Consider the following 26656-nt stretch of genomic DNA (forward strand, 5'->3'; position numbering starts at 1 on the left):
CACACAAGCAAAAGTCCTATAGATAAGCACTTTAGGTCAACTCCATCTCAGTCAGACCAGAAGGCCAAGGTACTATATAAAGATCCGCTTACCGAAAGATGGACGGGCCCCTTCCCTCTAATTACGTGGGGGAAGGGGTACGCCTGTATTTCAGGTACAGAAGGCCCCAAGTGGATCCCAGCCAGAAGAGTGAAGGTTTACCAACGTTGAGAAAACAACAACAATGAACGAGATGACCATACTCCTGTTTCTTCTGATCTTCACGTCCGGATTCATTCACCATGCCATCTCCATCCCTTTAAGATCGTGGATGAATCAACCAAATGAGAACCTTTGGGTAACGCTGGCCAAGGCCACGAACACGGATACTATGTGTTTATCCTTGCCCAGCGCTGGTAGTCCCTTCAAAACCTGTCTTGTAGGAATTCCTATCACTCCCTCAGAATGGGATGCGTTTACGGCCCAGACGAGAATCCGAGGACCTTTACCCTTCAACTCCCCTAATTTAGCCCAAACCATTTCAGCATTAAACTTCATAGATATCCCATATCAAGAAATTGATTTGCTTGGTTCCCTACCTTCTGCTTTATGTATTATTTTCCACCGTTATACCCTTCCAGTTTTATTTACTCCCCTCAATGTCACCGCAAATAAGCCCATATACCAAGGGACAAAATCGCCGTGGTGTAATGATTCCGTGGCCACCACCGTCCCCACGGAACATGTTCCCCGGAACATGAAGTTGCCCAAAGGCTATTTCCTGCTGTGCGGAGATCGGGCATGGCCCGGAATTCGGGCCTACCCTGAAGGGGGTCCCTGCACAGTAGGAAAACTGGCCCTATATAACCCGGCGAAATTTAAATTAGATAATCAATTGGTCAACCCTAAAATTAGAACTAAAAGATCCCCTGACTATGTAATGGGCCCTCCTCTTTATTTTGATGAATCAGGTACCCCTCTTAATTTAGATGACTCTGAATATGATGATCCTAACCCTAAACTTAATGCTCCCCTCAGATTCCCTGGACCTAAACTTTTTGAATCAAAACCGTCGCCAAAGCTAGAAGATAACTTTCAGACAATTCGGATCAAAAATTCGCTCCCTGCACCACATTTGAATCTTGGGAAGCCGCAATATTGGCCCACTCCTCTGCCCTTTCCAGAAGAGTGTGATTCCAACCTTCACATCTGGTCAAGGGTAAAAAACTTTTGGGCGTCCTTTCCTTTTCCAGGAATCGGAACAGCACATGCCCTCTCTCTTTTTACACACCTTGGTTGCTGGTTGACCAAGGAAGCAAATGCCACAACATCGGCAATAGAGGGCCTGCTGGAGGACTCCCAAAAGCTTAAAGAGGTCAGTTTGCAGAATCGAGCCGCGATAGACTTCCTCCTCCTGGCACATGGCCACGGGTGCCAGGACTTCGAGGGAATGTGTTGTATGAATTTTTCGGACCACGCCGAGTCAATTCACCAAAGCATCAACCAGCTGAAGGGCTTGGTCCGGGAAATTCAGCAAGACAAAGGAGGAGGCCTCGATGACCTCTTTGATTGGCTTAAGCTTCCAAATTTGCCCGGATGGTCCAGGAAGATTATTATGTTACTTGTTTTATCCCTCTTCGGTCTTGTTTCTGTTTGTGCAATTTTACCCTGTTTAGTTTTATGTTTAAGAAAGGTCCTTCTTGGCTCTGTTAACGTGAACACGACCATCGTTCAATCAAACAAAGAAGGGGGAGATGTTGGAGGCAGATCGGAAGAATGGAAGAAATATGAAGCGTGGAGAAAAATATACAATCCTTAAATAAGACAACAACACCGAGTTGGACTTTACTATGCTGGATTTGACTTTATCATACCGGACTGGACACAAATACATTGGATATGATATTTCCCAGATTAGACAGTTGTACCCCAGTTTTTCCCCAGTTTGATAATGTATGGTTGTATGTACCCTCAGTTGAAATGTACCCTTGGTTGTTGTTTTAAAATTTGTCCTCCATGTTGTCTTCCTTAACCCCTCACAGTTTTCCCGCCTTTTCCCTGTTTTCCCGCTCCTCTGCCTGCCATTGGTTGAAGTTTGGTGCAGTGCAGAGGTAGCTACCATTGGCCCGTTCCCCTGGATACACCCAGTCTCCTCCCCCTAGCACCCAGCTATCCAATCTCCTGAACGCCTGAGCTGTCCGTCCCATGCTCCTCCCTATCCTAAGTTCCACCCCTGAGTTAAATCTATATAAGTCGCTGTTATGCTAATAAAATCGGCATTGCTTCCCTCACCTCTACCGTGCTCCGAACCCTTATTTAGCAGTGCCCGATCCTCACCCCATATCCCAGCGAGCCGTGGCAGGTATCACACCTGGCATTGCTGTCAACCCTTTTCTCCACTGTTAAGACTTACCTTATAGTTGTTCTGATATGCAGTAATGAATTTATGGAGAAGCTTTCACTGTTGACTCTTCACACATCTCTCCCCTCTTCTCCAAACAGCCTTTATCCCTCCCAACAAAAGAAAGAAAATAAAATATAGTGGTAGTGAAACAGACTCAGTCTCCTCTTACCTCTTTTTTTTTATCACTTTGGTTTTCACCTGGTTTTAACTCAGGCTTTTCTAGATAAAAATAAGAATTTGGGATTCTTGGGGGGGTTGGGTTGTTTTGAGTTTGGTTGTTTGGTTTTTTTTTTTTTTTTATAACCAGTCAGGAAAGATCAAGGGTGCAAGGACCTTCTTCCACTCCTTCCAGCAAGCTCCTGCTTGCTGAGATTCCCCAGCATTTTGTTCTTCAACTTGTGCACAGAATCCTCCCACATGGAGCCCTTTGTCCATTTTCCTGTAGCCAATTCCTTGTGCCAGTGGGGAGAGTTTTCTGGAGGAACCCGTGTTTCCTGGTTTTCTATCTGTTCTCTCTCCACAGAACACAGCTTTTACTAACTCTGGGGGTGCCGGGCTGCACGAGGCCCTGGGACACAGAGTGCAGATGAAGGGTAAGGCTGGGGAGGGAAGGGCATTAAAAAAAGCACACAACAAGATCCAAATTATTTCGGCATTCCCCTCTCAGACAGACATGACCCATCACGTTTACAGAACCTTCAGTGTGCACCTGCAAGGTGATAGTATCAATGAGAGAAAGGAAAACATTAATTAAACTTCTGGTGGTTTTCTATCTTGCTTTACACATCAGCTTTACAGAGTGGATGCAGTGCTTGGACAAAGCAGATATCTACCTTATTTCCCTTCCCACTCCCACCCCAACAGGCCACCCATACTCATGTACAGGAATAGGTTTTTTTATTATGATTATTTTTTACATACATATATATATATATATATATATATATCCCTTGCACTGAGGGGAACGCCTGTGCTAAACTCAGCCCCAGAGTCTCACCCCCTCCTGCAAGGATGATATATATATATATGTATGAGATATATATATATTGAGATATAGATAGATATATAGATATATATATATCAATATCACTTGACAAGCTAGAGACTTGACAAGCCTGAGAAATGCTCTGGATAAGCCCCCAGTGACAGTTCAAGGCAGTGGAATTCCTTTCTAAAGAAACTGGAAGCTTACCTGGAGCAGGACAACATTTACAAAGTCTCCTCCTGTCCCTGCCTCACTCCCTCTCCACCTGTTCCTATGGTGACCTTGCATCTGGGACCCCCAAACCAAAGCCAGCTCATTTCACCAAATGCAAAGAAACAAATCAAGAAAGATCAAAGAAGCAATGCTTTCATTTTGGTATTACCTACATTTCAGGCTCAAACTCCTTTACACTAATCTGCTAATCCTATATAATATTGACTGCCCAAGAAAGGAGATCACGCTAATCAGGATTTCTGAAGGATTTACACATGATCCCACACTTACTTTTGAACTTTGTCAGAGTGAAAACAGGAACATGTCACTACCAAGCTGCTACTGCATTTTCTCTGGATTACAAGTCAAGCACCAGCACTGTCCAAATCTAAAGCCACCCAAATGTGTCTCTAGCAGGCAAACCAACATGTTTATGACCCTCTGTTCCCCACAGATGAAAGGGTAACTGCAACCATCTGCTAGGAGCTTCTGAAAAGCACAAACCTCAGTTCCTCCACCCAGTAATACTTCTGTCACACCTGTGATTCAAAGATCTTTCAACTTTCCAAATCAAAAGCATGATCTATATCTGAAAAAAAGATGTTCATGTCTTAAAGAAGCATCAAAACAAAATCAATAAATTTGAGCATTAAATGTATTGACTGGAGGGAAAACAGGCAGAAATGAAGCATCACAGAGCTATCCAAAAAGCAGTAGAAAAGTAGAAAAAAAAGAATCTCAATTTATTTTAAATTGACTAACAATGTCATGTGATAAATTGCACCACATTTTTCAGTGTGTGATAGGCTGATTTAATAGAAGGCCTCTACTTTTATTTTAAGCAAGAACTTTAAACTGAATCACCACATATGATGTGCAGAGAAGGGTTTTGCTTCAGCAGTTTAACATCTACACAAGGGAGGTGGCAAGTTTGCAACAGTCTGAGTTTCCACATGTCGACAGAATCAGGAACATGATGCTGCATCGTTATCCAGTCGGAGAATGTTCTGGTCTAGGGACAGCCAAAGCATCGGTGTGTCCATGGGATCCCTGGGAAACTGCAAGTGAAGTGTGTATCCCTGGTAAAATCCCGCAGGAGCCAATCCCGCCCTTCTCCAGGGTTGCCCAGCGAACCTTTGGTCGTTTCCCTTTCCAAAAGCCTCCCCAGCTCAGGTGCTGTGTCCCTGCCCAGCAGACGTGTGGGAGCTGCCTGACTCCAGAGCAAGTCAGCTGCCTGCAGGAAAAGCAGGAGCACGCGTGTCCTGGGCCTCGGGGACCTCAGGACAGCTGTCGGGCACTGAGCACTGTGAGCACTTCCAGGTTCATGGGATCAGATTCCACAACACCCACAGACTCACTGAAAAAAAACCCCAAAACACTGCACATGCAAAAAATTATTATTGTGTGGGCTGAATCTACTGCAGGAAAGGAACAGCTGCAGCTGAGGTGTAAACTGCCCCGTGAGAATATTTCCTTTCCCAAAGAGATTAAAAAGAAAAATCAAAGCAATACAGGACTCCTTTCTAAATGTGAAGGGTTTGCCTTCTTTTGTTACTGGTTTGCATTCCAGTTGTGTAGAACAGGCTTTGGAATAAAAGTACAAAAGGAACTCTTGCACCATACTCACGTGGCCATTCTGGGGCAAGTCTGCAACCCCTCCTTCCAGATATACAGGGATCAATGTCCACAGATGCACTTTTGCAGATTAGAACAATTCACTCCCCCAAAAGGGTCCAAACCCACCCAGATAGTACAAGATTTCAGGTGCTGAAGGGAGAAACAGTCAATGCAGAAGAGCTGTTCTAGGCCTCACATTGCCTCCATAGCTGATTTTTTTTTGCTTCTATACCCAGCCCCTCCAAATTTAACCTGTTCATCACCAGGAACAAACTTCCATTCCAAATAACTGCCCTTACTACACAGGAAGCTTTGGTTCCTGGGGCTCTGTGGATTCTGAAATATAAAGAAAAAGTAAAACACTAAGTTTCTTGACAAAAGGAGAAAAACATTAAATGTAATGAGTTCACAACTTGCCTCTTCCCAACTGCTTAGTACAGTGAGCTCAGCACCACACCTTCAGAAGTGAAAACTATTTCCAAGTATCATTTTTCACCCATCCAGTAACTTCAACACAGACACAGCTGCTGAGATGTTGGGGTTTTTTTGAAAAACTACAAAACAGGAAGGGTCTGTAGCTTCCAATTTTGAATCTGTGACTGCTAAATTTAAACCCAGCAGCAGCCTGGTTACAGATTATTACATAAACCCAACTGCTGATCCCCCCCTGCACGATGGTTACTTTTGACCTAACTAGGCTTAAAGCACATTTCTTGGCCCCACTTTCTGCTGCCAGCCTGGAAGGAAGCAAATATCCAAGAAGAGAGGATTAAGGGAGATAGAGGAATACTTGAGAACAGGAGCTAGGCAGGATGCAGATTTGCTGCCTCTCTGTGTCATATGATTGCTTTGGCTTGTTCTGGGTAAATCAGGTGAAGGACATTTGGTCACACAAGGCCATGGGCTCTATCCACAAACCACCTTCAGAATAACTGTAGTGCTGCTGAGCACTGTTAGACATTTAGGTTTAAAGAAAGGTTTAGGTTTAAAGATTTATATTCTAAGAAAGCTCCCACTTGCCTGCATGTTCTTCCCACAACTCAGAAGAGGCATTAGACAGAGAGGCTCACGGCACCCCAGATTTACTTACAAACAGGCTACACACAGGCTGAGCAGGAGGCAACAGAAAATGAAAACCAGGGATAAACTCCTTTCCATACAATGGAAACAATTCTCTCAGGAACAGGCAAGGAGATAACAGAGGGAGAATAAAGAGAAGAATTTCAGAAATTCAGGTGATTTTTGTTTCTCTCTACACAGTTGTTTTGGTGGCCTGTTTGATACTCTGTACGTACCTTGACGTAGACATAGCAGACTCTGTAGCTGCTTGTTTCTACATTCTCTCTTTCCTCCAGTATCAAAAGAGTCAGTCACAGTCAAAATCCACCCAGCGCTAGTTTAGCTTTATGTGCACTCAAAATGCACTAACATATTTTGACACAAACTGATATTCTGTGGAATCATATTTTTATCTTTACGTTAATCTATTAAACATGCCTCTGTACTCAGGAAGTATTACATTACAACACACTTGCAACCAGAGTAGTGGCAGGGGGAGCATCACTGACCAAAGCCCATTGATTTATTTTACCTTCAATTTTATTTAAAACCTGTGAAGCATTGAACAAATATGTCCACTAGACAGATGCAGCATCAGGATCTCAACATTCCGTGAGCCAGGCCAAGCCAAAACTAAAGCACACAAATCCTAAGAAACTGGTGATAAACCCAGTTGTGGTGCAGTAGCTTAATTAAGACATTGTAAAAAGACACATTTGGGGTGGATTGCATTTGTTTGTTTGTTTTCTCCCATGTGCATTACAGATGCACTGCAGGAATTACAGAACCCAGGAGACTGTGGTGTGCCAAGAATAATGCCAGTGGGGAGTAGAAACACCTGATCCAAGCTAGCAAAGGACAAAAATCCACAGTCCTGGTCGGTCAAAAGCAGCTGCTCCCTGAAAACGGGTGCCTGAAACGGGTGCCTGGCACAGCTATCTGGAATCACCACTCAGTAGATCCCTATGCACACGCCTGACAGCGCTGGAATGACTTGACCACTCATTTCTACTTCTGCCCAACATTATGCAACCGTTTTGCCACTGCAGTGATGAGGGCAGCTCCCTTCCCACTGCCATCTTCAGAGAGCATGAAGGTCACATCACACTGAGGTGCCAGTTCCTTCACTGTTTCCTGCAGGACTCTGGAAAAACTGAAAGGAAAGGGAGAGAAGAACAGAGTATTTTAACAGCTGCTTTCTGTTCTCAAATCCACTCAAACACCGGTAAATAAATATCAGAAGAGTAAGTTCACTCAACACCCTGGAGAAAAGAGCCTCCCAGTGGTAACTGGACTTGACTTTGCAATTTTTGATCCTTTAACTAAGGCAAGGGAAAGGTCAAGATGCAGGGAAACGTGTAGGATGATCCCCTCTCACACTTTTTAATCATCTCAGTAGAAAGCTGGTACAGTTGGGGATGTTTCCACATGAAAATGAGCAAACAGCAAAGGGCAGTGGTACCAGGCACTCACTGTGGATGGAGCTTGTACAAAGTCCCGTCTACTCCAACGGTGATTTGCAAGCGCTCCACACCTCGGTTCTCCCTCTTCTTCTCCACAATGGCAGCCAGCCCTGCCCCACAGAGCTGGGCAGCTCTCTGTGACACAACTCCACACACCTCCTTCACGATGATGCTGTCCTCACACGTGCTGTCCAGGCCCAGCTGCTGCAGGATTCGCCGCACCTGGAGGAGGGCGAGCCGGTCACTGCGCAGAGGGAAGCACACGGAGCAGCAAGCCATTAGGGAAAGCCTCAATTCAGACTGAAAACTGCTCCTGCCATGCCCTTTGCCATGTCAGACTGTATTTCCAGGAGGCACACACAGTAATTCATCTAACTCCCAAAGCCATGAGGGAGCTGAGCCAGATCAGCCACCCACCCGTTATTTTTGATCTCAAGGCTGAGACACTACTTTCAAGGCTTTCCACAGCAGAAAGGGTTTCAAATGGCCTGAAGACCACTGCAAACATGCACAGATATGTAGGCAAGCATGTATTCATCTATCACTGACTTTTTACTTTCTTTGATAACTAATGTTTTAAGTCCCACAAGAAACACTCCAAGTATATAATCACGCGTGGTGGTTAAGGCACCCAAGGTAACCCAGTTGTGTGAAAGGGAAATGATAATTCATGTAATCACAGAAAAATTCTGGAACTCCCTCAGTTCTTCATTTTTGGCTTTTATTGTGGGGATGGGAAGGAGGGAGGTATGCAAAGAAGAAAATGGTAATTAACTTCTTGAAGGAAAGGGCTCCACACACTTGTTTTCTAGGGGTCCCAAAAGGCCCTAAGGATTTAAACCATGTAAATATAACAACTTCACCTCTCAATCTGAGACAGGAACTTTGTTTCAAATATGCCTCTCTTCATGAGTGACTCCGAAATGTGTCCTCTGAACAGCAGCCCTTGTTTGGTTAAGTCAATCAAAATTTGCCTTACTATTTCACCTAGGTACATTCCACTGGTCATTTTTTCATACCTGTCAAGTTATAAAAGGAAAAAAAAAAGGTGCATTTAAAGAGACAGCATGTTAGCTTTGTTCAGCATGAGTGGTACGTACATGCCCTATGAACTCCCAAAAAAGCAGCCCAAGTTTGCAGAGCAATAGCCATTGAAATCCATCTTTCAATCAGTAAAACTCTGTTGCAGTGACTTCAAGTGCAAACACTAATTATAATATATTTACCTAAGCCAAATGGTAACAGAAATAGAAAAAATCCCTTGCAATAATAAACAGAACACAGTGTTAAAGGCAGAGTCCACGCTGAGGTGAAATACTTCCCTGTCTCCCCACGCATTCCCCAGTGAGTCACACCTGATCAATACTGTCTTTACTGAACAAACAGTCAAGTTCAGCTTATCCTCTTGCTTGAGTTGTATTTTACCTTTGAAAAATCACCCTAAGGGAAGGAACAAAGCATGACCTAGACTTTGCAGGGAAATCTTAAAAGCTGCACTGTTTGGTAACTGCCCTAAGATAAGAACAGTGCTGTGATAACAGAAACAAGGTACTTCTTTGGTTTTTTCTGGATATTTAGGTTACTTACCACACAGCACAAGACATGCAATATTAACATTTCCTTTTTGATTATTCATTCATTAAGCGTGTTCTAAAAACCAGCCAGTGTCTCTTGAAGACTGACTTCATCGGGCTCTTGGCATCAGGACCATCACATTTACCTCTGTTTCCCTGGGTTTAGTGAGCCTTCATCTACTTCTTTATCATATTTTGTCCTGATGTTGTCAATGCAGCCGTTGTCACCAAACGCTCCCCATTCTGTATTAATGCACATTTTTCCTTCATTCCCTTCCACTATTTCTATGTTTTTCATGTCCTCCATGTAGCACACATTGCTGCCCGTTCCTAGAAGGGCAGAAATGACAAGGCTTCAGCCAGAAAAGTGAAGCAGCACCTGATACTCATGGAAGATGATTGCAGTGGTCATGTTAAAGTTCTCTGCGCCATACCCCAAATTTCAAAGTTTTCTCCTTTATCTTACAGAAGCAAGGGCTAGCCAGTGATGGGAAGAGTGCTTTAATTTATACCAACAGAATGTTACCAAGTAAGACAGGCCCTGCACAGAAAATCCACAGCATAGAAGCCCTTTGTTGCAGGTCAGAAATGGCTCTGGCAGTGAAGCACTGATCAGTCATTGCTGCCAGTCTGGTCATAATGCACCACAAATCATCTTGCTCATCATCATCAGTGTGCTTCCCAAGGGCAAGCCCTGCCAAGAACCCAGGCCATTCTATGATTCTATGCTTAGACACATTTCTGGATCAAAACTTGAAGGAACTTATTGGGAGAATCTTCTAGAAAACCTCAAAAGAGTTCATTCAGACTTTTAAGAACATTTGCTTGTTCCAAGGTCTATGACCTGGCTACACAGTAAATATCAATACATTTGTCAAAACAAGAATTCATGCTCTATCTGCTGTTCTCACCTTCTGTTACTCTGCATACACTTGTTAGGCACCATCAGAGATGTGATCAAAAGTCCAACAGATTCAGGATCCTACCTGCTACAGGTGTTATGTCTCCTACTGAATACCACACAAATCTGCCAGGAATCCCAAGTGACCAGTAACTCCATGTATCAAACTCAAATAAAAGATGCTGGTTTACAGACTCCAAAGCCTAGCACCTGCATATGTGCCCTTCTCTCATGGTGGTCACTTCAACATCACTGTACCTGCAATAAGGCCAATCTCACAGTTTGGATCCTCATAGCCACACGTCATCATGGTCCCAACGGTGTCATTCACCACTGCTACAATGTCCAAGTCAAACTCCTAAAACACAAGTCACAATCAGTAGTGGAATACCAGAGGAAGAGTGAGGGGGCATTAAATACACGAAAAAGAGCAGGAAAGAATAGCTCACATTTCTTCTCCTGATGGCCTCTCTCAGCATATCAACAACATCTTCTCCCTCACAGTCTGTTGCCTTGAATCCTTTTGTCCATCCCACAAGTGTTCCCTAAAACAGAACAGAAAGAAAATTCTAATTGAAGACAGAGAGCTGTACGTTCCAAGCATCAGTCTTTTCTTGCCTCCAATCCCAACCCTCTTTATTTTAAATAATGTGTTTTCCTGGACAGGTCACTGTGAGTGTCTAGTGCAGAGTGTGTGCATGTGTATCTTTGTTACTCAGCTGTTAGTGGCAGTGACTCCAGTTTACTCAGCTATTTATCAAGGCACTGCACTCAGTGCCTTCTAAGTTCCATTTGGAAAACCTCATCTCACCTCCTGTGCACAGAGCCATTGTATTATCTGTCAGGGAAAGACTGCAAAAAATACTTTTGCCCTAAATAATTAAGCACCCATCAAACATTAATGAACATCTACTGTTAATTTTTGGCTCGTGTACTGAAGGACACTTGGTGTGATCCCACAACTCCGGGCAACACTAATGTGTTTTTGGACAGCAACCTGGCCTGACAGAGGTTGATTTCCAGGTTACATGAAGTAATTAGCCTTCCACTTGGAAACTGGCTCTGGACTGTCTGTCCAAGTAAGAAAAAGAAAATAGAGGGCAACTGGGAGAAAAAGCTGCTCTTAAAAACCACCCTCAAGTTCTGGCAACAGTAAAAGACCAAGCACACAGGGCTACATATTGTGAGACCCTGACATAATTGTCTCTCACTCAGTTTGCCACCAATATTGTGGAATTTGGTTCCTAATTATTTGTCAAGACCTAAATACTATGCTGTAGGTTTGGAAGGCATATGGATTCATGTTTCCACAAAAGGCCAAGTCCTACTGCTGTACTCTTGACTGTGACCTGAAAATTTAGACAGACCAGACTAATTTCCAGGCTTTGAAGCTACTGTGAAACCCGCCAGGAGACAAACACATTTAGTAAAATAGCAGTCCTTGATTTCCCCAATATCCCACATTTTGACTGAAACTAAGCACAACATCTCCTGTCTCTCTTTGGAAATGCATCAAAATAATCTTTTCTTACATCAGACCTGGAAAGATGAAGATGCATCTGTCCAAAAGCCAATTCAAGTCTGCCCACTGACACTCAACAAGAAGAAACTAATGTAGTGCAGCAGCTGTCTAGTCAGAGCTGTGCAGCATGGTTTGGAAACACCCTGGGATTACAGTTCAACAATCAGAAGGAAGCACCTGTTATCTCCTGCCATTGAAGAGTTAAGGCAGCATAAGGAGATTCTTGGGCTATTAAAAATATGCAGTTCATTTCACTGTCACGAGGGCTTAATCTTTATAGAATAAAAGCAAGTAACATCCACCTCTTACTAGATACAGGAAGTTAAAGTTCCACCTCCCATATCCACATAGGACGGTAACTTTGTCACGAAACACAACTAATTTGCACAGTACAGCAAATTAGTCTCCGAGCCAACAAGTCACCCTTGTCCAAATCGATGTCATTCACCAGGCAGCTGCACAGCTGCCATCTGAGCCATTGTGTCCTGCAGCTCTCACCTTGTCAATGCTGGCTTGCCTGCAAGGGAAGGAGAAGGTGAAGCCCAGGGGCAGCCGAGCACCTTTAATCCCCATGTACTCCAGAAAGTCTGCTATGCACTGGACAATATGGTCAAAGAGCTAGAAGGAAAGCAAAAGCAAAAGCTTTTGTAAATCTCACAAGTAATCCCATACAACAGGCCCTGGCTGGATCAGTTAAACATCCATTCGAGATTACCTCTTCCCCTGTCCCTTGCATGATCTCCAAAGGAATGGCAAAGATTTTGTTGTACATTTGCACTGATCTTCTTCTCCCGCTTTTGATTTTGACCAGCAGAACCCTGAAATTTGTGCCACCAAGATCAAGGGCAAGGAACTTTCCTTTTTCTGCAGGGGAAGAAAGGTATTTAATTCTGGTGCTTCTTGTAACATGTTTGCCAGTCAGAATGGCACACTCTGCCACACATCCCCAAGACATCCATGTTAGAGAGAGCGCACTGCTCCCTATGGCACTTATCCCATTGAGTGCTCGTGTGGGGCTGAAAAAACAGCCAGGTAACATCACAGGAAACTCTGGTTTAACAACATAAATACCCCTGCCATTTTCCAGATTGTCACATTCCCTTCCCCCCAGAAAACAGACAAGAAACTTTCCTGAACCACTTCCAGGTGATCAGGAAATAACTTCACCTGTCCCATCTGGTGTCCCACGGACGTACGTGGGCAGCATCTTCACGGTGGCATTGGCTTGTGTCTCTCGCTTCAGCCCATACTCCAGCTCAGTCCTCATTTTGTTCCTGACTTCTGTGAGGGTCCCCAGGGACAGCAGGAAGGGGGCGAGGGCGGCATCGATGTGGCTGCGCTGGGCAGCCAGTCTGCGTGCCACGGCCGTGACCATGGCAGCCCCCTTCCCGCTGCCGCTCAGGGACAGCAGGAACCGCACGTCGCAGGTAGGGACCAGCCTCCTCACCACCTTGTGCAGGCGCTTGGCGTATCTGCCAGGGACAGAGAGCCCCTTCAGACCCTCACAGGCACCTCGGGCACAGTTTACTTCACACACATGCACACCCAACAGCACAGGCAAGAGGAGCACGAGGTCAGAAACTGCTCCAGGAGGTGGGAACAACAATCCTGATTTCTGGCTGTTCTGTAGAACCTGAACACTTACAGGAAAGTGAAGATACCTCTCAACAAGTGTCAGTGCCAAGGGATAGGGACACTGGAGAGAAGCCAGGAAACGGTCACAGAGGGTGTGAGTCTCCATCTGGAATCAGACCTCCCTCCAGTTTGGGAGAAATATTTGAGCAAGTTTCCAGTTTGGGAAAGCACAGGTTCAAAAACAAGGAGGTAGTGGGGGGAGAAAAAAAGAAAATTAAAACCTCACAGTGTTAGAAGAAGAAATTAAGAAATTAGTTAGAAATTAGTTAGAAATTAAGAAATTAAAAACCCAAAAGAAAATTAAAAACTCACAACTGCAAGTGCTCTGGAGGCCCAGGAGTCACTCGAGAAACCAATTGCACTTCCCCATACGCCATTATTCCAAGTGTTATGTTTTTCCCACCCCACTCCAAAATCCAAAGCTCTCAGGAGTTTTGCAATAACTAAGCCAGTCAGATCTCACCCCAAACCTGAAGCAAAACCAGTAGTTCTCTCAAAAGCCACACATGCATGCAGATGGAGACTCTTTGCAACGGGAACATGTGGCCAGCAACTACCAACCCCCCTTTGGCTACTCACTGGGGGTGGGTTTTGTAGAGTCCCCCATCGATCCCGACCGTGGTTCGCATCCGTAGCAGCTTTTTGTTCTCCCTCAGGCGGGTCAGGATGGCAGCCAGGGCGGCAGCACACAGGTTGGCCGAGCGGAAGGACACGATGGTGCACACGTGCTGAACAGCAACACAGTCCTCCTCAGAGGGAAACAGGTTCAGCTCCGTCAGGATCTCCTTTGTGTTGCTCAGACCTTCCTTGTACCTACCCCCAAAACAAAAGAATACAGCATCTAATGCAAAGGCAACACGTAAATCAATAGCTGCATGTTGGCTCAAAGAGAAATGAGAGAAGACCAGGGCCACCTGCCAGGCAGCACCATAACTGGTTCCCATAAAGCCAGTAGTGTCTCTCCCGCACTATTCCCAAAAGCACCCAGGGGAGAGATCTGATTTTTAGGAGGCTGCTTCCTGAGGTTCAGCTTTCGGTGAGACTTATTAATTATTTAGCCAAGAAGAGAATGGGATAAAATAGTTCATAGGAGGGGAGTACAGGAATGGACACACAGCTTCACTCAATACATTCATTCCTGGAATGACAAGGACCAGGATTCCTCTTCAAAACACCAGAATCCAAGAGTTTTCCATGTAGTCATTCATTAGCTGATCCAGAATCTGTACTACACCTCCACAACGCCAGTGTTCCCACACCAGAGAAGTTGAAAACTGCAACATCTTCAGGTCTCCAAAGAGGTTATTTACACAACCTGCCTCTGTGATGGTCAGCAATACATTTGCTACTCTGGAACTTCGCTAAAACTTTATCTTACAGCCACCCCACTTACAGAAAGGTCAACTTTTCTCCTAGGCAAAAGCAAAATCAAGTTGAACACTTCAGGATTGTTCCCAGCACTGACAGATTATAATTACACATTCATTATTATTGCTGTGCTTGTGAAAGACTAACATTGAGTGGCTTCTCTCAAAGAACATACTGCAGGTTCTTACTTTTCCATTGCAGACACATGTTTCATTTCAATCTTGCCCTTGGTAAGCAGAGCTGTTGACGCTTTCCCATTGAAGAGTAGACCTTCCTTTGTCATTTTTAGGAGAATGAGTCTTACAAGTTCTCCCAAATACAGGCTGCCGATCATCTTCTCAAACCTGGAATGGGGCACAGGAGGGATTACAGGTCTTCACCAGCTCCTCTCTTTAGCCCTCCACACCATTATACCAGAGCAATCACCTATTTTTAACAACACATGAGCCACCACAGCAGCAATCCCTTGGCCTGAAGCAGAGAGGTGTGAAAGGTACCCACCCTTCCCAGAAAGAAAGGTCTGAATAAGACAGGACCAGGACCAAGTTAACTCAGGTTCATTGAAACAATTCCTGGACCAAAGGGGCTCTTGGCATAGGCTGGAAATGCACTTGAACAGCAAGTCAGTCAGGGAATCACTTACAGTTGTTTCCCAGGATTGAGAGATCCCAGATCGAGCTCCCGATCGAACTCCGTGCGGAGATCGTCCAGAGCACCGTCATCTCCAAAGGCCCCCCACTCCGTGTTAATGCACATCCTGCCCTCGTCCCCTTCCACCAGGTCGATGTGCCGCATCTCCTCCATGTAACAGGCGTTGGTGCCGGTGCCTGGGGGTGTCAGAGACAGTGCAGATAAATCACTCTTTGTTCCAGGTTTGCTTTTTGCTCGTCTTAAGTCCACATGTTTGGGAATAAGTCAGTATATTGCCTTTGGAAGAAAGTACAAACACAAAACCCTGAGGTCTGTGATGCTAACATAGGCCACCTGCACTTGTGAAATCATTATTTCACAGCGAGAGAAAAAACAGGGAAATTATTCCAAGGCTTGACTTGCCTAAAAACTTTTTTTTCTTTTTCAAATGTACTTCCATGTGCCTTAAAAAAACCATCCCAGTGCACAAAATGAAGAAACTACAGAAGTGTAACTGATTCTAACTACCAGACGTGAGAGGAATTTCTTTCTCTGGACAGACACACAGTAATTTTCTATACAGTCAGCAGAAAAGTTTAGTATGCTGGTCACAACTGAACCCAGACAAAATGGGGACTGTGGCATTTGATGGCAATGTGATCAGCATAAAAACAGCTGCTTTACAGAAGGCAGCCAGGCTTGAAAAATCTAACCATTGTTTTTTCCATTTTCTTTCTGCTCTTTCCTGTACTGGGAAACTCCCTTCTACTCCAGATTTGTCAGAATTCAACAACTGAGGGCAAAAAAACCCTACTCAGTGAACAGAAAAAAATTACCAATTATGACTCCAACTTCACAGCGCTCGTCATCATATCCACAGGTCATCATGGTTCCCACAGTGTCATTGACCAGTGCCAAAACATCAACATCTATGTCCTAATAGCACAAAGAGAGGTGATTAACAGGGGAAAAAAGCTGTGTGTTAAAGCACCAGCATGCAGACATACTCTTTGGAGCTGCACTTCGGAGGCCTGGTTCAGGAAAGTTCCTTGGTAGAGAGACACACTACTTCCTTTTATAACATTATCCCCACAACCCTGTAAAATAACAAAAACCTCTGAATTCTCAAGTGCTTGGTCAGGCAGGGTTTTTGTTTGAAAAATTTGTTTTTCCCCAATACAACCGCATTTGCCAGAAAAGCAACATGTTATTGGTTTGAATGTTGTGATCCGGTGCTTATGGGGCTGTGTGAAAGGATAATGCCTGACCCCCTGAGCAGATCCCATCAAATGGGACAGAAAACATAGACACATGAACGCAGCTATGGCAAATATCACCAATATCACACTCAGGTAAAAAGCCTTTCCATCAAGGCTGTGCGGTTTTCCTTTCACACTCATCAAAGGACTGGTGTAACTCAGATGCAAGCACTAGCAGGAGGCCACACTTCACCCAGAAGTCTCAGATCCTTTGTTACTGCTGAACTATGAGGCTGATGCAGAAAAAGAAGTGAAACAAAATCAAGGCTGGATTTTTACCACATGAGAAAACAGAATTTCCTCCTTTACCACAAAGCCATGAAGACACGGAAAGATGCTTTTTATTTCTTAGATGGTGTTACCAATAGCACCAAACATGAACAACAAGGCTTTCCAGAATATTAAAACACAATGTTATTTAAAGTATATGCTAGTTCAAGGGCAGATTTAACCATGTCTTACTGCTGATCTTAAAAATTACAATCACTCCCTCCCACAGATTGAGGTGGACAGACAAGCCCTGGTAGAGTTAGGCTGCTAATTTGAGATGATAGTTTCCTCTACCAACCTTCATCCCACAAGCCAGGCTGTGAAACACAGCATGTGAAACTACTGAGTGTTTTATATCTCATCCAGTAGTATCACAACAGATGCCCTTTAGCTCAGACAGTGGGGCTATGCTGTCCCAGTCTGGTTTATTAGTGTGCAGTGCCCTCACTGGTACTGGGGCAGCCTGTCACTTGCAGCTCCGAGGGAGTCAGATCTACTAAATATACAGCCATGTTGGACACCTGTTACTGGCTGTCCCTTGGAGGATGCCTGACAGCTCCCAAAGGACCCGCACACCAAGAGCTGATCTCCCAGGAGGACATTCTGAGGCCACACAGGTTCAGCTCCTGCAGGTACAAAACTTGCCTTATGCTTCTGCAGGGCCTTGCGCAGGGAGGTGACCACGTCTGTGTCCTGAACCCCTCGGACCTTGAAGTGCTTCGTCCAGGCAAGAAGAACCCCCTGAAAAGTAAGTGTGGTGACCCAAAAGCTCCAGCTTTAGCACACAAACCTGCCACAAAGCCAGCCGAGACCAAACGCTGTGGAGAAGCCCGCTGTGTCTCTCCACACATTAAAACTGGGTCAATGTCTTACCTTGGGGTGCCTGTCAGTAACAACACAACTAAACAGGCACACTCATAAAGCCCCAATCCTGCAAATGCTTCTCCCTGTGCTCTGTGTAAAGCATGTGCAGCTTTCCTGATGGTCATCACAAACTAACAGCATTAAGCACAAAGTATTGGCAGGACTGGGACCCAAAGCACAGATCCCTAGGAATAAGAGAGGCTAGAATGAGAGAACACAAAATAATTGCAAACAGCCCTTCATTTCCCCACGAGGTCTCTCAAACAGCTCAGCTACAGGTCTTTCCTATTTAGAATCAACTGTAAATAAAACATTGAGAGTGGTTAAAAAAATAAAGATGCCTCAAGACACAAAACTATGTGTTTTACAGTCTAATAGTCTTCATAAAAGGGTACATGGTTCCTGTGGAACCAGAATAGTTTAGCTTAAAGATCGTTGCCCTGAGATCAGAAATGAGTGTTTGAAAGGTAGTCTAGTTAAATGCTAATGCTAATCCATGCCTTCTTCAGAGGGCAATGTAAACACAATCCCACAAAAAAAAACCCAGGGTAACACATCCATTCATCAGCTTCTACGGATCCTGCAAGGAGCTCAGCTTGCCAACAGTATTTTTTAATGCATCCTACCTCTTCCAATTTGGTCTGTTTGCATGGAAAAGAAAATGTAAAGCCAAGAGGTAACTTCTTATGCTTCAGGTTTTTGGTCTCCATGAAGTCTAACAGACAGTCAGCAATGAAATCAAAGAGCTGGAAAGAAAAATCAAAGAAAGGAGTGGACAGGGTCAGGCTGTGTCCTGCAGGCAGGTGCTCAAGCAGAGCAGCCCCACAGCAGTGCCCTACCTCGGCGCCGTTCCCCTGGGTGACCTCCTTGGGTGTGGGGTAGAACTTGCTCTCCAGCTGGCTGCTCTGCTTCCCATCATCAAACACCTTCACCTGGTGAGCACGGAACAGGGAGCCACCCAGGTCGACGGCGAGGAAGTCCCCCTTCTCTGCAACACAAACAGGCCCCATCACCGGTGACAGCCACAAGGCCCAGCTCAGATGTCACACTGAAGGCACAGCCCAGGGCCCTCCCTCACCTCCAGCTCTCCTACCCCACCACAGCAGATCCTTATCCCATGGGCCCGACAACATCACTGAGAGCTGGAAGCCCTAAGCCAGGGTGCCAGGTCCCTCCTGTTAACTTGTTATTTAACAGCTAATTCAACTTTTATTTAGCAGCCTGGTTTGTCCACCCTGCTCCTTCCACAGCAGCATGTTTTCAAGCTGCAGAAGGATGAGCTTCTCAGCAAGAAAGACCCAAAGTGAGTGCAAATCCAAGCAGAGCACAGAGAGGCTGCAAATCCCTCACTGAAATGTGGGAAAATCAGTGTGAGAGCATTACCTACAACCAGTAAAGAATGCGGGATTTGCAGTCACATGTTAAAACTCAGCCTTAGTGCAGAAGTCACCTTCCAAGTGGGGCAAGACTAATTTGCCACCCAAAGGCAACCAATACAATCCTTTTCAAAAGCCTTTAGGTGTTTCTGTAAAAGCACCATTTTGTTTCACAGTCTTAGCTCAAACACATGCTTCTCCAGCAGGAGACTGACTCAGATGGAAGGACAGGTTGGCCTCACTGCTACAGTAAAACAATTATTTATCCCACACACAGGAGAAGGCCCTTCCCAAAAGGAAAATGCAATGGCATGTGCCTAATTTTGCATGATCTTTGAAACATCTGACCAAATTTTATCAAATTTGGCCCTGAAAGGGAAAGAAGCAGGAAATTCTACCTGTAATACCGTGGTCAGCTATCACTAAGGTGAGGAGGCAAATTGGATCACTCAGAAAAATCTGAAGGCTCACTGCTATTACAAATGGGAAAAATCCATCCAAGTCTGAGGTGCTTAAACCTGCTGTAAATTTTGTCTGGAACTAAAATACCAACCAGGATTTTTCAAGAGAGCAAAAATAGAAAAGCCAATGTGATATTTAAGGTAGGCAGCGTGTCAGTAAGATACAGCCCAGCTCGATGCTGCAGCATGTCCTTGACACACAGGCCAGGGGGACACTGTCCCAAGCTGACCTTCAGGAAAACAAAGTCTTGCAACAATGTTGACATTACGTGCAATTTTCCAAGTCTCCTGACCTCAGGGGCTCCCTGCTGTTTCAGGACAGTGTCAGTGCCACATGAGACCTCAGGACCAGTGATGGTCACTGAAACGGTAGGGGTTAAGAAAGAACTTCCTCCTCTTTGATGAAGGTAGCAGCAAAAGGAAGAGTGCCCATTTCCATCCAGGCATTGTATATAGTTTCTCTCAGAAATGCCTCATTTCAAGGGACTTCCCTCCAAATATTCCCTTTATGCCATTAAAGTCATTATTTCTCATTTAACTGCAGGGAAATGAACTTCAGAAGGAATAAAGTCCTGTGGAAATGAGGTACAAAGCTAACACTTCTCTTCAGGTTTCTGCACAGCTGGTATATGCCAAGTCATTGGCATATACCAATTCACTTGGTTAAACCTGGGAAAAACTTAATTTTCTGTCAGCCTGCACTGCCAGGAGCCAGCTGAGCCAGGAGAGTTATTTTGGATGCATACACTCCTCCAAACAAGATGAGCTTTTAAATTCTACCTGACCCCACATCCTTCCAGAGGACATCATTCACTTCCTCCCTCTCTAAGTCTCAGGAGCAACTGGAAACAAGGATCCAGTTGAAGAAACAGAGCAGATGGTTTCCTGGTAGACCCCATCCAGAAGCAGATTTTCCCAGTGCAGAAGGCAAGGAAAGGCAGGAGGGGATCACTTTTTGGAGCATTAGAAAAAGCAGAGTAGGGTTTGCTGTCAGGAGTCAAGAGGGGATCACAGGTCTGAGAACACAACCGTTGCTGTCATGCGGCAGTTTGCGGGGTTTCTCTGCAGCATCCTGCCCTCCCTGTAGCTCCAAGAAGGCCAGGCCATATCCCACACCAGCAGCACACTGCACTGCAGGCTCTGGGCTGTAGAGGCTGCCCTTGCCATGTCCAGCCACAACTCCTGCAGCAAGGCCTGCACCAGGGGAGGGGCTGGTTTGGAGCACTTAGGAGGTCCTTTCCTCAAACAAGCAGCACTGGGTCAAGATCCACCTGCTGCAAGGAAAAAAATTCCTGCCAGAGGCTGTTGTCTTCTCACTATACACCTGCTTTCTCAGTGAGACAGCCAAAGGCACTGGGGGCCCTGTGCCTCTGCTGTGCTGTCCTGGAAGATTGGCAGCAGCATCACGTTCCTGGCCCAGCCCTGCGGAGCTGGGGCAGGGGGAACTCACCGGAGCCATCGGGGAGTGAGCGCACGAACGATGGCAGCATTTTCACTGTCGCTGTGGAGTTCGTGTCCCGGCCCAGCCCCTTCACCATCTCAGCCCGGAAACGAGCCATCACATCCAGCAGGACATCATCGGAGAGCCGCAGGGGATACAGGTACCTGTCAACCTGCAAACAGCAAAGGTGTCACTCATGCTCCTCAGTGCTCACCAACTACCAGTTGTTCAGTTCATTTTTGACCTCAGCACCACGACTGTCAGTGCAAGCAAGCTCCAGGGCATCACCAGAACATTTACTCTTCTAAAACTTTTGTCTGAACAATGTTTAATGCAGCCTTGGTGAATTACTCTCCAAAAGTTGGCCATCTTTTCTTATGGCTCAGTAACTTGCCAACCTACATAAGCCCGTGAGACTTTCCTGAGACCCTGACTAGCTGCTTTTACACCATCCTCTCCTCCTATACATGTCATGAACTAGAACTGCAAAGTATCTTGAGCTGCTGAGAATCTGACCTCTCTGAGGCAGGTCCAGAAAATGCCATCAGTACCCAAGCGTGTCAGCCACAACCCAAAAACATCTATTCAGCTACTGCTTCACTCCACAGCCAATTAACTTTGTTGGAATGCCAGGCTGGAGCTCAAAGGCTTTTTCTCATTCCAGCTCTAGCCTCCATTCTCTTGTGATTCTAGGATTACATCTAAAACACATTTTTGGGTGCAATCAATACCCTTTCTTAAGGGTCTGTAACTCACAGCATACATTGAAACAAAAGCCAGTTGAATTTAAAGGGAATCAAAAGCATCTACAAGGTAGCTCATTCTGATAAACTGGTAGAAAAGCTATTCAGTGTTTATGTACAGCTTCATCGGGGCAAAATTACATGTTTTCTGCTTCAGGATCACGTGCTGCTGGGACTGACGTTTACCTGCAAGGCTGTAAATAATGTGGCTTAGAAACTGGGTACAACAGAGGATTAACACAGCAAAATAACAATCTATCAACATCCAGAAGCTTTTCCACTGGGGAGCCAGAGTTTGGTGCTGTTATGAACATGATGCAGGCATAATAATTGTGTCCTCCAAACAGCTGGATGTCCCCTGAAGGGTAATTCCTGTTCACATCCTGCTCCCCACAATATGAGACTCAGGCCCAGGGGCAGTGGGCAGGGGAGAGAGGGGGGACAGTCCCCAACGCTTTGCTAGCACAGATACTCAGCTCTTGCACCATGGGCTATGTTGTTATGTTGCTTTATCTCTTCAGAGCATTTCTGCAGTCCCATTTACATAGAGAGAGGTCTGGAGGGCTAGAAGAACAGGCAGGCATCAGCAACAAGGCAGAACAAAAAAAAGCTGCATTGTTTAAACAGAGGGGAATGCAGGTTGCAGATAAATTGGCCTCTGCTGCAATTTAGACTGGTCACCTATTTTAATGAGGCACAAACGAGTTACCTATTCCCAGTCTCATTTGAAACTGCTGGTCAGCAATAACCCACCTGAAAGAACCAGGATCCTGAAAATCACTCCAGCACTTACCTAACATACACAAAGGAGGAAGTGCTAAACTACAAAATGCAATTGTCCAAAAGCAGCAGCTGCCTTTGGATACAACTGTGCCTTGAAAAGGACATTATTTAGATTTGTCTTTGTAGCCCTGGTTTGCACATGCACTTGATTTCCTCCAAGGGTTTTTTGAGGCCTCACCACTGTGTAGGATCCATCACCTCAGCCCACGCACCCATACTGCTTTTTTGGAGAAAGTACAATGCCTGGAGACGTACAGCACTCACACACTGACACAGACCCAAATAACTTTGTGACAGAAGTCCCTGTGGAAAAAAACTCAAGAGTAATAAAAATTGCCACGTCTGTTTGCAAAGAACATGCCCAGGCTCCCTGCTCCCCAGAGAAACTGCATTCCCCACCCTGTTTACCTACAACTATAGGAGCAGATAGTCCTCTCCAAGGAACTAGATAAGGCAGAGCCCAGGAAAGCCAGCCTGATTTACAACCAGAGCAAGACCCTGCTCACATACCATTGGCTTGTAAACACAGGAATGGCCAGGCTGTGCAACACCAAACTCGCTGCCTCCCTCCCATGGTACAAGAACAGAGCCTTGCCTGAATTATGGAAAAACAGCACTGTTTTCATGGCACAAGGACTCTTGGTTTTGCCACCACAGCATAAATAAGCCTGGGGAGGGAGAGGTGGCCTGGGGAGGGAGAGGTGGGAAGGCAATCCTTCTTTCTAATGAGGGAGAAATCAACTCTGTTCCCTACAGCCTACCCTAGGCTCCTTGAAGGAGAAGTCTAAGGAGCATGTGGCTTCTTGCCTTCAGGAAGGGCTACTTTGCACCTAGCAGAAAGACTCACATTCAGGGTTTTGCCAGAATTCCTCTGCCCTCTCCTCTCCACTGTCCTCACTTCAGGGAAGTCCTCCCTCAGCTCCACTCTGGATGTTTCTCTGAAGAGCCTGCTCCACCCAAGCACTGCTCCACAGGGTCTCTTCTCTTAGTAAAAAGTAAGAAGAAAGAGCACTGTCTGGATTAGAGATTTTAGATCAGCTCCTGCACACAAGAAAGGGGCATTGGGGCCCTTTTCTGATCACGTTAAATCCTAGGGATAAAAGGGCTGTGACTGAGTCAAAGACAGAATCTGACTGTTGAGATACCAGTGCCTTTCTTGGAATGCATCTCTCCAAAGCAGAATCAGCGGAAGAAGCCCTCCTAAGAACAAGCCACTGCACGTTTAGGGCACAGAGAGAAGCTGATGTTGCTGGCTGAGCTGGTGAGCTCAGTGGTGCAAGTGGATCCATGCATCAGGACCTTGGATCTCCTGCCACGCATCCGCAGACAGCCCCACCTCCAGCTGGCTGGAAAACCAGGACAGAGCCTGGCAGCAGTGGCAGCACTTAAGGGAGACACCAGGAACACAGAAGACCTGCAGGGGACATGTCTAGAAACCAGAGGACCTCTGACCCACAAAGCTTACAAGTCCAACGTGGTCTCAGGATGGACCTGAGTGCGAAACCCATTCCAGCGTGGCCATGAAAATAGATTAGGAAACAGCAGCATTAGGCAACTCACTTTGATGGCTTCAGATCTGGGCCGTTTCAAGCTTTTCCAACTGTAATTAAAGGTCACATCTATAAACATCAGTGATTAGCCAAGTTTGGACAAACAGAGAGGAGGCACAGGCACTCCTCCCACACCTATGCTAGTTGGAAATGTCTCCTGAGTCCCAGCAGACCTGGCCCGAAGGCTCCAGGAGCCTTCCCTATGCCTGCTACAATGTGACTGACTCTTGATTCCTACTCAGCTTGAGAAATCCCATCCTTCCTGCTACACTTGCAAAGCAACTCAGCAAGAGGTTCCTTTCTGCCCTCTGGACTACATCACCCCGCACCAGAGAAAGTTTAAGCACTTCTCCTTACTGAGCATCATTTGCTCCATTACTGGAGAAGCACTTACTACTGTGCAGGGGAAAGCACAAACCAGACCTATTTTCACACTTGTCAGGTGGTTTAGGGTTTAAATACTTCTTACCCCATCTGACTGAATGGCTTTAGTAGATAATGCCATTATCTGGAAAGCATTACATACTGCAGACCCCCCCTATCTGGGTAACAGTTCTCAAAACAGGAATCAGCTAACGCTGCATCTTACCTTTTTTATTTGATCCTCTTTTAGCTTTGTGAAATGGAAAGCCAGCAAGTGGACGGCAAACATTGTCTTGGAGCAGATGGATGAGTCAGTAGTGACAGAGCTGCTGTGATTAACTCCAATGCCACAGGTCTTTATTCACGAAGCTGGAGCTAGAGGGACTTCAGCTGAGCCATTTCCCCCAGGGTGGAATAGTGGAGTTCCTGGGAAACTGAGTCCAGAAATAAATCCATCCAGTGTGATCGGTTCAGTGGTTAAACTTCTGTCTCCCTCTATCACCACCCCATCAACCCAAAGTCCCTCCCTCCCCAGCTACACACTTCATTGTGCCAGAGCAGGCACCTGGAGAGCTGCCAAGCTGAAGGGGAGAAAAATCGATTTTGTTACTGCCCCACTTGGGAATTGTTACCACTTGGCAATGCAGTTGCTATGCAGCAGCCCCTCTTCACTCAGGGGGGCTGCTGGGCTCCCACCACAGCAGCCTCCAGCAAAGCACTGCCGGGAATCAGGAGTTACACAGCATTTGAGGAGGTTTCTTCCCTCTTCTCAGCACTCCCATTTGCGAGACAGGCTCTTCTGCATGAATGAACTCCACTCCAGTTCTGCACAGCACAACCTTATCTGCAGCTTTTTACCAATTAGGCTTCAGCTGTAAAGGAGCAGAGACACACAGACCACTGCCCCCAGCTGGGTTCAATTCCCAGCACGGACCCTGGGGACTGGTTACTTATTCTCCACCCCTCCTGAAGACAAAGCTTCAGACCAATGAAGATCCTCAGTACTGCAAAAGCTGGGCAGGGGGCAGACTGACCTGGCAGCCAGCAGCGTGGGTATCACACTGCCTCACTGGAGAGGTGCCTTTAACTGGCAGCACAGAGCGCCTGCAGCGAGAGCAGCTTCCTCACACCACCAGAATTTGACAGTCTTTAACCATTGCTCTCAAAAGTTCACCCTGCATACACAAGTGTTTCCAGAATTTTGTCAGTGTATCAAGTGATATGAACTATGGAAACCTCATCCAAAGGGAACTGGGTGAAATGCTGACACAAAGGAGAGAGAGAAAAAATCCCAAAAGGCATTCTCATGGGGCAATTAGAGGCTCACTTCCAAACTGCACCTACACACGGCGTGTTTCCCCCCAGTTACTGCTCAGCTGGACTGATCACACTTACTGCACTGGCAGACAACTGTCACCCAAAATTGTACAGAACAAGTTAACAATTAAAAATTATTTTGATAAAATTAGAAAAAGAGTAGGGGGAGAAAAGGGAATGGAAAGGGGGAGGGGAGTGCCAAATAATGTGAGGGGACACAAAGAACTACTAAGCAGTAGAAAATTAGGTCTGGAGATGCAGAGTGGGGCAGAGGCAGCCAGTCAGCAGAAAGGGATGTCTGACTACATCAATTCACAGCCTAGAGTGGACCCAACAATCTCCTGCTACTGTAAAAGAGAAGTACAACTGATCCCCATGGTGGGTGCACATACAGGAGTATAATCCACACACAACACAACACTCAACTCCATCCTCAGCACCAGCCTAGGGAAGAGGACTGTGCCCTGTCCTGGCAGCTCTGGCACATCAAGGCACGGATCAGGAGGAGTTAGCTCTGCTGAACAGCAGGAGCACTCACAGGTCACATTTTTTCAGCCTCTGATCACGAGGAAAGACTGAAAGAGCTGAGGGAGGGGAAGGAACTCCTTCTGCAGAGACAGATCATACAGAACCTCTGCTAGGAAAAGTCTTTTTCTTTTTTTTTTTTTTTACACCCCCCCCTTCCTGCCTTGCATCAGGGATGAGCTCTAGACACTGGGAGATCCCGCCAGCTCCATTTATTTTCCACTATTCTAGAACAAGAGTAAAGCAGACAGAGTAGCTGAGCAGTCCATAAATAGGGCTTGTTCTAAAATTAGGCCTTTGATCTTCGAGAGAAAGGGAGAAAAGAAAGAAGAAAATAAGCCATGCTACCAGCCA

General features: G+C 45.7%; 1 protein-coding gene across 1 annotated transcript; it reads right to left on the reverse strand.

The window, feature by feature from the left end:
• Nucleotides 1-5105: 5105 nt before the first annotated feature.
• HKDC1 (hexokinase domain containing 1) lies at nucleotides 5106-25342 on the reverse strand. The gene is made up of 18 exons (XM_027750507.2): nucleotides 24687-25342; nucleotides 21031-21193; nucleotides 18583-18731; nucleotides 18370-18489; nucleotides 17525-17620; nucleotides 16187-16286; nucleotides 15364-15547; nucleotides 14909-15064; nucleotides 13932-14165; nucleotides 12885-13189; nucleotides 12433-12581; nucleotides 12216-12335; nucleotides 10645-10740; nucleotides 10454-10553; nucleotides 9441-9624; nucleotides 8584-8739; nucleotides 7731-7964; nucleotides 5106-7410 (listed from the first exon to the last, which is right to left on the reverse strand). Exons 1-18 carry the CDS (start codon nucleotides 24747-24749, stop codon nucleotides 7266-7268), a joined length of 2754 nt encoding a protein of 917 aa, XP_027606308.1. The 5' UTR covers nucleotides 24750-25342; the 3' UTR covers nucleotides 5106-7265.
• Nucleotides 25343-26656: the final 1314 nt, after the last annotated feature.

Source organism: Pipra filicauda, unplaced genomic scaffold (assembly GCF_003945595.2).
Source record: "Pipra filicauda isolate LSUMZ 115617 unplaced genomic scaffold, ASM394559v2 scaffold4_size7858003_pilon, whole genome shotgun sequence".
In the NCBI taxonomy this organism is placed as follows: Eukaryota; Metazoa; Chordata; class Aves; order Passeriformes; family Pipridae; genus Pipra; species Pipra filicauda.

Coding starts and splice junctions, on each gene's coding strand:
- HKDC1 (XM_027750507.2), bottom strand. CDS start 24,749: ATGTTTGCCGTCCACTTGCTGGCTTTCCATTTCACAAAGCTAAAAGAG. Junction 21,194..24,686: donor AAGAGGATCAAATAAAAAAG/GTAAGATGCAGC, acceptor TGCTGTTTGCAG/GTTGACAGGTACCTGTATCC. Junction 7,411..7,730: donor TTGTACAAGCTCCATCCACA/GTGAGTGCCTGG, acceptor CTTTCCTTTCAG/TTTTTCCAGAGTCCTGCAGG.